Source organism: Mus caroli, unplaced genomic scaffold (assembly GCF_978045245.1).
Source record: "Mus caroli unplaced genomic scaffold, Mus_caroli_1 scaffold_7, whole genome shotgun sequence".
Lineage (NCBI taxonomy): Eukaryota > Metazoa > Chordata > Mammalia > Rodentia > Muridae > Mus > Mus caroli.
In genome coordinates this window covers 115070261-115083438 of record NW_028227262.1, presented here as the reverse complement: position 1 = coordinate 115083438, position 13178 = coordinate 115070261, and the positions used below count along the sequence as shown (strand labels likewise).

At 44.7% G+C, this 13178-nt stretch overlaps 1 protein-coding gene across 1 annotated transcript in view; it reads left to right on the top strand.

Moving 5' to 3' along the window:
• Positions 1–2939, top strand: part of Bpgm (bisphosphoglycerate mutase) — a 29413-nt gene extending 26474 nt beyond the window's left edge. The window contains exon 3 of the mRNA XM_021164846.3: positions 2070–2939. Coding sequence (XP_021020505.1) covers positions 2070–2248 — 179 coding nt within the window. The 3' untranslated portion in view covers positions 2249–2939. The remainder of the gene's footprint in view (positions 1–2069) is intronic.
• Positions 2940–13178: the final 10239 nt, after the last annotated feature.

Below are 13178 nucleotides of genomic sequence, written 5' to 3'. Positions count from 1 at the left end.
GGCCCCCCAGGTTGAGAACTACTCTTCGCTTTTCTTGTCTATTAAGAATTAAATAGAGTGATTTTGGTGCTGAAAGGGACTGTCCTCGCTCCTTTTATAATAAAGTTGTTCTCTATGGGTAAAAGCCTGCCAAGAGAATACTGTTTGCGTGAAAGGCCTTTGGTTACCGAGGATTTGAGTGAGTTGGGATCCAGGGCCTCCAGAGCTTTCCCTGGACTTGGGAGTGAGTCAGGCCAGTGGATTCCAAGCCCTCAGTGGTCCTCTGGCTCTGCTCCACATGCTGTGGGGCCAGCTATCCTGCCCTCCTCCAGGGGAGGCATGTGGTAGCTGCCGCAAAGCCAGCTAGCTAGCTTTCTCACTGATGGAATCAGAAGGCTCTTAGAATCTAAGGCTGTCATGTCTGCTGAACATCCAGTGCCTGGGCCGAGTGCCTTTATCCTTGCCAGCTTCGGACTGTGGTGGCAATCTTGGGTGACATTACTGTGTGAGGCAGGGGCTCCATGCGGCTCAGCAGTGGGTTGGCTATGTTCTGTTTGGAAACTGTCTAGAAGAGGATTCACAGGTGGGAAAGGAACAACGCGCTGCATTGTTTCTTGTATCACTCTCACCTAAGCCATGTCTTCTCCCCACAGCCCTTTCATAGTGCAAGGTCAGAGAGAGATTATGAATGAGTGGATATGAATATCCGATTATGAATGCTTAGCTGAGATACGGGAATGTTGGAGGCTCAGGAAGGCCCCTTCCCTAAAATCCATTGCATAGCATGTTGAGGCTCTGGGGCAGTATGCTTAGAAGAAACCCAGTTTTCTAAATTTAGGAACCCCTCTGTTCCATAGCTGTGCATATGTGGGTAGTTTGTACATAGACATCAATAGTAGCTCTTTTGGCCTAAGACATGAAATTAGAATAAAGAGCTATTTCATCAATAAGGACCCAGGGCAATGATTCCAAGATTCTCAGCTGGTGCACACAGTTTTGACTAGTGACTAATTAGAACAGCAAGGCATATTTATAACTAACCGGTAATTGTTTATTCTGCCACCGCCAAGTGAAGGTAAACGCTTACCCCCTGCTCAGAACTGCACCTAGCTCCTTGCCATTAGTGCAGAGGAGAGCCCAATGGTTAGAGTCTACAAGTCTGGAAAAGTGTGGCATGTCTTCTTACAGTAGACGATGCGAACACTTTCAGTTGCCTTTCAATGTGCTGGTCTCTGGCTCTCTTTCTCCGTGTGTTTTGAACTCAGATTTTCGTAGGCATAGGTATCCAGACTTGAATCCAGGCCCTGTCATACTCTGTGAAATCTTAAGTTCTTTGTGTCATACCTCATTACTTGGGGAAGGTGATAGCTTATCTCCCCATAGGGTGGTAGTAGCGAATACATGCGTTATTTACACAGAACGTATTAAGTGCCTAGAGGAGTACTATCCTGTAGAGTGTTGCCAGGATTTTAGCTGTTTAAGTTAAAAGCAGTTGTAAAAATAAAATTTTACAACCACAGCCACTACTGCCATCCCTACTCCTGTAGTCAAAGATGGATTATCTGTAATTATCTTATATTAAAAAGTTTTACATGTGATCTTCTTTCCCTCCCCCCCCCCCCACACCTTCCTCTGGTGATGTTAAGGGCAGTAGGAGAAAGAGGCCTTGTTTATAGGCATCCTATAAAGTTTTTTCCTGAGACCCCTGAGCTGTGCTTCCTCCAAACCCAATAAGTATTGAAAAATTAACCACATTCTAATCAAGTGAATTAGTTAGATTCAGTGCTTAATGAAAAGCCCTCATTTTAAGACTAGCATTCAGAAGACAGTTGTCTGTTTTCTTTTCTTCGGTTTGGATAAGAAACAGCCAGGAACAGGTCGCCTCCGAAGGAACGTTCAATTCCAAGACCTAGCACTCTGTCTAATCTCTCTCTTCTGTTATGTGTCTGTGTTCTGGAACTATAGGTGTGGCCCCCCCTGGTTTTGGATTCACGGTTGATATGGGATACGTTCAATGTGTGGTCCGACAGTTACACAGACCATCCTGCCAAGTTTGTCTAACACCTCGTTTCTTCTCTCCTGCGAGACAGGTATCTCAGATGAGGATATTATCAACATCACCCTGCCCACTGGAGTTCCGATTCTGCTGGAGTTGGATGAGAACCTGCGTGCTGTTGGGCCTCACCAGTTCCTGGGCAACCAGGAGGCCATCCAGGCAGCCATTAAGAAAGTGGATGACCAAGGGAAAGTGAAACAAGGCAAAGAATAAAGTGTGGCCAGGAACGAGTTTGGGGTGGCATGCAGAGTATTCCGAGCGGGCTTCTCCCCCTCCTCCGACGGGCCCCCTCTCCCCAAGTCTAGGCTGTGTGGTAGAGTTTGTGTAGATAACTAGGTAATTTATCATGGCCCAGACGTGGCCTTCAAATGCTGAAGAGCTTTGTCTGAAGCCTGAATTAACTTTTCTGCTCCTCCCGTTTGAATTAACTTTGCAAAGTAGTAGCCAGCGGGGGATTTGACCAAGGTGGTTTTGTGTTTTGGAGACAGGAGAGTAACAAGTGGAGATGAAATTGTTTATCACTTAACAAGTCATTGCATTGCAGAGTCACCAGTGACAGGTGCTATTCCAGTGAGCAGGGTCACCATATTATTCAATAATACTTCCCGAGAAGACTACTAGGTAGCCCTTGGGCAGTTTAGATCAGAGGCGCATCGAATGGCTGAGTCACAGGCGGGTCCGAGGAAGGCATCTGAGCGCCACAGTAGCACAAGGCCCTTTGATTTCTAGCCCAGTGCCATCCTGTCTGCCGTCAGTAGAAGAAACCAACTTCAGCCAGTTAGAAGGACAAGGATATGCACAGTGATAGCAGTTTATATTCTTCTGTTTCACTTTTAACTTTTGAACTTTAATCTTTGGGGAATTCACAGTTTAAAATAAAGCTTTGTGACTGCAGACAACACGCGCAAGGTGCCTCGGGTTTGTGATGAATTTCTGACGGGCCTCTGAGCTTGTCTTGGCCGCCGTCTCCTGTAGCACTCCAAGGGTTACATTAGTTGAGCACAACCCACCCCTGAAGTGAAGGCTGGCTCGGGGGAAGTTGACCGTGGTGCGTGTGATTTTATTCACCTGAGCAGGATGACAGCCTGTGAGAGCTTCTGCTGTATATCTGCTGTTCCTCCGCTAGGTACAAAAGATTACGGTCCGTATCCTAGTTTAGGTGGGCTGTGAGCAGAAGTGAAGTGTGTTCAGGTGCTGTGTGACAGCCACCGTTTCTTTAGGCTGTTGCCTTCCTGAAAGCAAGTCCTGGATATTCCAGTGACAGTCATGCACACATTTTGCAGACATAGTACTTACGATAGATGTTACCATCTTTTCATGCTTTTTTTCCAGGAGTGGATTAACTTACTTGTATCCATTTTATAATAAAATGGGCCTTTGGTGGAAACCAGTTCTAAGTCATTGCTGCGGCTTGGTATCCAGCCTGGTTTTTTGTTTTTTAAATCTGGTTTTTGAGACAGGGTTTCTCTGTGTAGCCCTGGCTGTCCTGGAACTCACTTTGTAGATCAGGCTGGCCTTGAACTCAGAAATCCACCTTCCTCTGCCTCTCGAGTGCTGGGATTAAAGGCGTGCGCCACCATGCCCGCCTGGTTTTGGTTTTTGATTCAGCATTTTTAGGGACTGGCAGAAAAGATGGCTACGGAGATAAAGAAAGCATTTGGAATCTGAGAGACGTCTCTAGGCGATTTTGCCAGTGCTTTCTGATATTTACTGGGTTTTGCCATTTGACCGACATATTTGTGAGCAGAAGGAATATTTATGGAGGGAAATTTACATAAACCAACTGTTAACAGCTGCAGCGCTCCAGCCTCCCGACCAGCCAGTGAAGCAGTTCTCTTTGCCTTGGTAACACGGATCTGGGATTTCTGGAAGTGGGTCTGACCTGCATCCTAATCTCGGCCTCTCTCTGAAACTGGGACAGACATGAGCAGTTTTTTTCTTCTAAAGCAAAGGACGACAGCCTCGCTATAAATGTCCCTGGAGTAAGTCACTGTGGGTTCCCTGGGGCCAGCTTGACAGGTCTCCTTTGCTCTGTTCAGTGTGCTAAGATGAGGCAGAAGCCAAGGCAACATTACCTTCAGTGTGTCAGCTGAGTGGAGCATCCCATGACACTGCAGACATGTCTTTTCAAGAGAGTTCTGTTCCAGAAATTGAATGTTTTAGCACTGAGAGTAATGTTGCCATTGAGATGACGACGCCCCCTCCAATAGGATGCTTTCTGGTGTGCAAGAAAACCAGCGTGATCTATTCCCAAGGCGCGAGTCTTGCCTCCCGTCAGCCAGCTGTTTCTCATCTTAGGCGCTTGCCCACTCTTGTTGAAATGCAGGGTCTTCCTTCCTGTTGGCCCGTTGTTTATTCTAGCAGAGGTTTCCGATCAAGCAGCCACCTTCCCCATGGGCACTTGGTGGTACTGTGCAGTTATAGGTCTGTATTTTCTTAGCCCCTTCCTGACGTTGATGAAATGAACTCGAGGAAAGCAGCCTTCCAAAGACAAAAGACTTCTCATCCACACTGTCAGTTTTAGCCATTTTTATTCAGTGGCAACACATAAGAATCTTCATAAAGTTCAGCTCCCCATAGGAAAAAGGGTTCCCTTCTCTCAGAACCACCCCGCCATTTCTTCAACACGGCTGGTCCTGGTCATATTTTCTGATTTTATCTTTTGTATGATTGGCTTGATACGAATTTTGGGCTCACTTATTTAGTGCATTGTTGCAATAAACTGCCTTGTCTCCCAGGAGATCTAGTTGTGGCCACTGAATCCAAGGCAAATATGGAACATAAAAAAAATAAGATGAGTTTAATTATCCAATTTTTAATGGCAAATTATTTGACAGAATTAAAGGTTGAACTGAAGTGATTCTATTACTGATAATTGTATTTATCCAGGAGTGTTGTGGTTGAATGAAACTTAACCCCCAATTTCCCATGTTGATGCTTTTGGAGGTGGGGCCATTAGGTAATTAGGATTAAATGAAGTCATGGGGCTGGAGCCTGATGGTGGCATTAATGCTTTATCTTAAGAGAAGCCTGAAGTAGTGTTGTGGCTCCAGTTTGGCATGACTGCTCTGCCGTCACCAGCTAGGCCCACACCAGCTCCTAGCTTTTGGCCCATCTAGCCTCCAGGACCATGAACTAAATTAGCCTCTCTTTGTAGGCAGTAAACATAGTAACAGAAATGAAGAAGGCAAGGTGGGGTAGCTCTTTAGTTTTTAAGACCTTAGAACCATTAAGTTGAACCCAATGTGTTATGTTACTTTGACAAGTTTCTGTGTGTCTGTGTGTCCGTCTTCAGGAAGGATCTCTCGCTGGTTTGGAGCTTAAGAAGTTCTCGAGGTTGGCTGCCCAGTCCCTCACCTCCCCAGGACTGGGATAACAAATGTGTGCCTCCATACCCAGCTGCTGCTCCTCCCTCCTCCCTCCTCCTTCCTTCCTTCTTCATGGGTTCTGTGGGTCAGACTCACCGCTTGTGGTATCTCCCAAGTTCCTACCTTGACAAAGTTTTAAAAGCAGACGAGAGAGCAGCAGCACTGCTGTGTACACACAGTAAAACCACAACCTAATCTCTTATCTGAGTTAGGGCTGTTTATTGTAAATTGCCAGTACACTGAAAATCCAAACAAACGGCAAGGATGATACACTTGAAAAAGACAAAGAGCTTGGCCTTCTCAGGTAAAGTGAAAGTTGCTGGTGTCCGTTCCTTCCTGGTGCTCCATAGAACCCAAAAGCAACTCTGCCAAGGGATTGCAACTCAGGCTTGGACCTGTGTATGGTCTGTATTATTTCTGGCTGCTGTCGAGAGGCCTTTCGGCCTGTTAGGTGTGGTTTCTAGAGGACCACGTGAGTCCCTCCAACATGAAATGTGTTCAGAGATAATGTGGCAGTGACGCCTCGTAGCTTGCTGTGTGTGATTTGTGTGGAACTTTGTGATTACCCCCCAGATGGCATTGTAGAGATTACCATCCCTGCAATGACTTTTTAGTACTGAAGGTGAATAAATTTACCAATATTATAAATCTCACGACATCATGGAAGAAGAGAGACATGAGACAGAAGGCGGCAAAGATGGCCCCTTTGCTACTGTTTTGAACTGGAGGCATTTGTTTGGACATGGGTATGTATTTTAATGTGTATATTCCCTGTTGCTACCAGCCCTGCCAACTTGGATCCTCTGAAAGGGCCAGGCAGCCATAACCCACTAATCCTTAGCATACCCGAGGCCCTTTGATCTTCGTTCCTAAGTCCCTTTTACACACAACTGGGAGTGTTTAGGGTAATGGTTCCAGATCTGAAACAGACGGGGGACAAGGGAAGCCCGAAGCATCTCCACCAGCAGAAAAGAGAGGTTCCCTGAGACTGGTGGGACAGGAAAGTTGGCCTGAAGGTACAAATTTGGAACAGTTTAAGAAAATTAATTTTAAAAACAATGCTGATAGTGGGTTATAGGACATTTTAAGAATAACCAGTGACACCCTAGATTTTAAAGAGAGGAACAGAATGCTACAAGTTTCTAAAATGTAAAAATAATTGCGAGGAGGAAACACTTGATACATACAGCTTTGTGTTGAGTTCAGTCCTGAAATTTGCTTTATTGTATGAAGTGGGCAGATGAAGGCAGCTGGGTTCTTTCTCTTTTGTCTCGAACCCAGTCCTCGGTAGATAACGGAGATAGAAAACCTCTTAACCTTTATATTAATTATACACTCAGGCTGGTGAGATAGCTCTGACAGGGAAGGTGCTTACTGCTAAGTCTGGAGGCATGGTGGGCAGAGAGAACCAACTCCCCAAACACACATGCTAAAAAATATAACAATAGCTGCATTGTCTTGTCACGTTTTTTTGCCTTTGAAACTACGGCTATGTAGTAGACCAAACTAGCTTATCTGCTGATGTAACTCATCAGAAATATGATAATGACTAACATCTTTTAGTTGACTAATAATGAAATTTCTTTTCTGATGCAAATATTTTTATTTGTATTTTGTCTTCATAGTATCTTGAAGTGACAGGACTTCTTAATGCTACTTTGTGGCACCTAAATTCTATTTAATCTGAGCTCCCTACATCAGGCACCTCTCAGATGTTCCTTCTGTCACTCAGCTCAGTGTCCTAGTCAGCTTGAATCTAGGTGACTAGAAAACAGCCATCATTCCTGCTGCCAAGACCTCTGAGCATCAGTGGCCTGAAGTGGAGGCACTTCATTGCCTGCGACAGAAGCCAAGTGTGTTCTGCCAGATGCTGTGTGTTCATGTGTGCCAAGGCCTTCTCATAGCCAGAAAACACTTTTTTTTTTTTTTGTAGTCAATAATTGCCTCTGCTCTTACAGTCTTTCTATCTCCTCTTTTGTGATTTCTAACCCTTGAGAGGAAGGGAAGACCTCACATGCCTAACTGTAGTACACAGAGCAGTCAAGCTATTTCAGATCTGGAAGTTTCATTCCCACTGGCTTAGCTTTCATAGTGATAGAAGGCCCTATGCTCACTATGGGGGTGAGAAAAAAAAATAACAGTTTTACCCAGCTGTGAACCCTGAAAGCTACAGCAACATTTTGCCTGGCAAAATATGCCCACTGGAGCAACCCTGGTACAAGTGTTATAAAGGTAACCAACCACTTTCTGACTGGATGCCAGGCCCACTCTAGAATATGTAACTCATGCCTGGCACCATTGACTGAGCCAAGAACCCATGGCTGGGTAGATCATGGGTTCTGAGGAGAACATACCCACAAATAGTATGTCAAGTATTCATAGTTTTAACTCACCCCCAATGTTTAGTACTTAACTCTGTGCGCATAGGTTGATGATCAGCCCTCATCAAATAAGCTTCATTTTGCAACAGATGCCCACAGTTAGTCAATGTACAGAATGAGAGACTGAGAAGTACTCAACATTTTTATTACATTTATACAGGGATACATGCGTGCCACGGTGCATGTAACATTGGGGACTGGGCTCTCTCCTTTTATCGTGTGAGTCCCAAGAATCAAGCTGGGGTTATCAGGCTTCAAACAGGCCACTGGGCTTGGTGGCAGATACCTTCACCTGCTGAGATATCATGAAGACCTCAATGCATTCATCTATTTAGATCAGAATCCTCACAATTCATTTACTTCCCCAAAGCCCCATCTTTTTAAAAAAAACCTTGATTTCCTTTTTATTTCTTATCTTTTAATTAATTTAAATAATTTAGGATATACAGATATAATTTGTTGAGTTTGTTTACTGTGGCCTGCATGTACCTGATTTCAGGCTGACCACTTGGTGTATAACCAATTAGAGGACCTATTTTCCCTTGGCAGTGATCAGTTACCTGGGGTTCTTAGTCTTGGGTTGGGGCCCCATCAGATTTCCCACATTGTTAGCATAATCATTGGTATTGTCATTATTCACCAAAGCCCTATCATAGCAAAGGTAAGTTGGGGCAGGGGGCATTTCACATCCAAACTGTAACATCTAAGCACTCTCACTTTGAAAACTGGAGTTTATGAAAATGAATTCATTTTCTTGAGATAGGACGTCGGTGTACATCCAAAGTACCAAAGAACCAGCCCCCGAAAGAAGGAGCCATTCACGAGCAACCCTGCTGATGCTTAGCCAGGATTCTAAATGGCTACACTCCTCAAGAAGAAGCCACCACAGCCGAAGAAGCTGCTGCCCAATTAAGTTTCTATGAATGGAGTAGTAGAGTCCGCCACTCAATTGAGAAGGGAACATCTGCCCAGGTGCCTCACTTGGCACCTCCTTGAAGGGAATCTCCACTGGAGGCCTTATTGAACTAGGTGGGCTGTCAGATGAAGCTAGAATTTTTATCAGTCAATCTACTATTTCACACTGATAAGATTAAGAAGCAGCTGAGATTGGACCTTGGCAAATATCAGCAGTGCACTAGAGGGGGGAAGCTAACACAAGTTCTGTACTCACAATCGAGGCCATTGATCTGTCCTGACAGACTGTGCCCAGAGCTCCCCCGGCAGCCTCTAGCTATAGGCTCACTACTTGCTGTCTGTCTCTGAAGAATCCTGGATCCTGACTCTGATAGCAGAGCCTATGTACAGCATGAAGAGGGTTGGTTCATTTTTATTTCTGCACACGGACACTGGGGGTCAGTATTTATTCACAAATGCATCTATATTTGCCTCTAACCCTACCTTGAGCAATCTGCTATAACTGGTCATGTGCTACAGGGAGGCCTGGAATTCCTCTGTGTGATTTCTTCCTGTGGTCATGTAGCTGGAGAGCTCTGCCTACATAACCATCTACATAAATAGAAGCACTGGATCCCCAAGGGACTTTACCCTGGGAAAGAGGCGATTTTAAATCTAATATATAAACTAATATCAAGTCCTTCCTGGTTTCTGGAGACTTGTCTGCCATCATTGGCCATATCAGGGTGTTCAGCCAGCCTCTTGGTCACCACCCCTGTCTTCTCTTGATTAATTGTGGTGTCATCTCTACTCACAATTTTATTCCTTCTCCATATCTATTGCTGCTCTGAGATAAAGCCCTCATCTCCCCCAGAGGTCCTTCAGCTTCTCTCGCCTCAACTTCTTTTACTCTGCTCCAGACAGGTGTCAGGGTGACATTTCCCAAGTCTTGCTCCACAGAGGCTCATGCAGACTCCCAGAAGGGTTAGTATCCTTCCAGGCTCTCCTCTCCATCACTCACCTCTCCCTGTCTCATTTGCTGCCTCCTGTCTGCTCATCCTTCAGGACTGATTAGGCAAAAACCCAAACAATTTCCCATTTGTAATGAGGATAAACAGACCAAATGATGTGGGTGAGAAACTTTTGTAAATGCAAAATATTGATGCATAGTAATTATTTTAAATTTTGCTAGGAATCTTGCGTTATACAAGAAAGCATTATCCCTTTAAAACTCTAAAAAGTTAGGCAGCCCTGTGGTTCACTCTCAGAGGCTCACTCGTTTGCTTGCTTGTCTCTTTGGCTGGCTGGCAAGGGAAGCGAATGAATTCATGTCTGGATACAAAAGTTGCTCGCGTGTGTACACAGAGAGAGAGAGGGAGAGGGAGAGGGAGAGGGAGAGAGAGCCCTTAGAATGAATTCCCAGGGTTAAAAAAAAAAAAAAAAAAGTCAGGCATGGTGGCACATGCCTTTAATCCCAGCACTTGGGAGGCAGAGGCAGGCGGATTTCTGAGTTCGAGGTCTACAAAGTGAGTTCCAGGACAGCCAAGGCTACACAGAGAAACCCTGTCTCGAAAAACAAAAACAAACCCAAAAAACAAAAACAAAACAAAACAAAAAGAATTCGCAGGGTTCATTCCTCTTCAATGTGGGTTGAGTTTTAAGGTTTTTCTTACAACCAGCCCTTGATCTTTAACCTGTCTAGACTTTAGTTACTTATCATCTATGCAGAAATGACCCCCTTGCTGCTGGTACATAAGAGAGCAAAGGAGGCCTCATGTGTAATCAGCTCAGAGGATTTCCCCTCAGGCAGCTGCTATAATGCCACAAAACCAGAGACCTGCCATGTTGTCATTCAAATTACAGAGTGTATAACAATAGAAGTATCTTGTGAGCAGAAGAATTCTCTAGTTTTGCCCTAGTAAGCACCATTTCATTTATTTCTATATACATGTTTCACATGGATACATTCTTAACTCATATTCCATACTGTGTTCTTTTATTTATCCAAAGTATTTCTCCATGCTTCAGAGTTTTAGCCAAGTGAACTCTACATCTGAATGCTGTTCTATGTCCCGGAGGCTGTACTTGAAGTTTTTTCTATAGTAAATAATAACAGCATTTGGGAGGCAGAGATAGGTGGATCTCTGGGAGTTTTGAGGCCAGCCTGGTCTACAGAGAGATTCCAGGACAGCCAGAGAAATCCTGTCTCAAAATACCACAAAACTAAACTAAAAGATACTAAAGCCAACAAGTAGTGAAATTCTTTGAAGAGAGTTCAGACCTACTAAACCTTATGTGATCTTGATGTGTGCTTGTGTGTACACTTGGCTGAAGAAATAGCGTCTAGGCAGTAACTCCAAGACAAAAAGTGCTTAAGAACAAGATAAGTCTGGGCATTCAATCCCTAACATTACAAAATCAAAACAAAACCACATAATAGAATCCAGAGAGATGGTCCTGGGGGTAAAAGCCCCTGGCTTGCAAGCCCTATGGCCTGAGTTCAATGCTTGGACTCTACACAAAGAAGGGAGGAGAAAATCTGTTTCACAAAGGTCTTCTCTGATCTCCACAGTGTGCATCCACACATCCACACAGACACAGTCATGAACACACATAAAATAATAAAGTTTATTTTAATTTTTAAAAGGAGATAATTGTTAAGATCAAGATTGTTTGGCCAGGTGTGGTGGCACACACCTTTAATCTCAGCACGCAGTATAGGGAGAGGCAGGTAGATATCTCTGAGTTAGAGGTCAGCTTGGTCTACTTCATGAGTTCTAGGACAGCCAGAACTATGGAGAGACCTTGCTTTAAAAAAATCAGGGTAGTTTGGGCACGGTAATGAGTCTGACTGGCATGAGATGGGATGGATTGGAGAAATCCAAAGCAAACTGAGCAAGGAAGACAAGCCAGGTTTTCTCAGTAGAAGCGAGGCCAGGTAGCCCAAACCCTTTCGCTAATAGGGAGAGTCATCATCTAAGAATACAGAACTCCCCTCAGCGTACTATTGCATCCCTCTCTCATGATACAATTTCTATGAGAACTGGAAGTCCACCGTATTTAAAAGGAGATTAAGAGAGAACCTTTGACCCTCCCCTGCTTCTAGCTGCTGCACTGCTCCTGACTAGCATCTCAGTGCGAGGAAATGGCAGTAACCGTTGGCGTGACTGTTGAAATCCGAGCAAAGTATTATACTTAAGATCTTGATTTTAGGAGCTGGTTAGATAGCCTGGTGGCTAAGAACACTTAGAGATTCTTTTTAAAATAATTAATTGGTTGAGAGTGTTTATGTGTGTGTGTATCAGCCCATCTGTCCATCCATCTGTCTCTCTCTCTCTCTCTCTCTCTCTGTGTGTGTGTGTATGCCACACCACATTTGGAAATCAGAAGACAAATGGAGGCATGAGGATCCTGGGGAACCTCAGACTGTTAGACTTGCCAACGAACACCTCTACTGGCTGAACCATCTTACCAGCCCTTTGTACTGTTTTTAGGGGGTGGGGGCTGGTAGTGAGCGAGAGCCTCACCCAAGATTGATGAAAGAATAAGGGGAAACTACAGTTAGCACGTTTTTAAATTATTCATTTGCAAATTAGCACTATGATGCTCAAGCTCCACAGGACACTGTGTGGAGCCAGAGAGCTGAGATTTTCTTCTACGTGAAATTTTAAGTTGATGCGTTCCTAAGTGGCTTAATTTGTGTTTGCTTCCGTTCTTTTCCTGAATTGTCTTGATGTTTGGAGAATCCAGAGCATATGTGTTTAAATCTGACTGAAACATGGAAATAGGTGGAAGCAGATGCACAAAATGTTTGCCATTCCGAAAGGGAAACAAAACAGTAAAACCGCTTTCTTTGGCGCAGAGGGTGAGTGGCATTAAGCTCTGGCCCCGGGAAACATCAGCGCCAGACTCTGAAAAATGGTTGACACTGTACTAGTTGGTCTAAACTGATATTAGGTGGCTTAAAGACTCTTGGGGATGGCCAGAGAGCAAAGTCCGGAAGGACACACAGCTGCAAGACTTGGATTGCAAGAATTTAGGATTGCCCCAGCAAGAACTCAGTGCCCTAGATGCCAGGCACACACACTGCCCTCCTGCTGGCCGTGCTGGGCACTGGCTCTAGAAATTTACTGCTGCCATCTACTTAGCAGTGATTATAAAAATGGCCGCCGGGCGGTGGTGGCGCACGCCTTTAATCCCAGCACTCGGGAGGCAGAGGCAGGCGGATTTCTGAGTTCGAGGCCAGCCTGGTCTACAAAGTGAGTGCCAGGACAGCCAGGGCTACACAGAGAAACCCTGTCTCGAAAAAAAACCAAAAAAAAAAAAAAAAAAAAAAGGAGGGCTGGTGAGATGGCTCAGTGGGTAAGAGCACCCGACTGCTCTTCCGAAGGTCCAGAGTTCAAATCCCAGCAACCACATGGTGGCTCACAACCATCCGTAACGAGATCTGGCGCCCTCTTCTGGAGTCTCTGAAGACAGCTACAACGTACTTACATATAA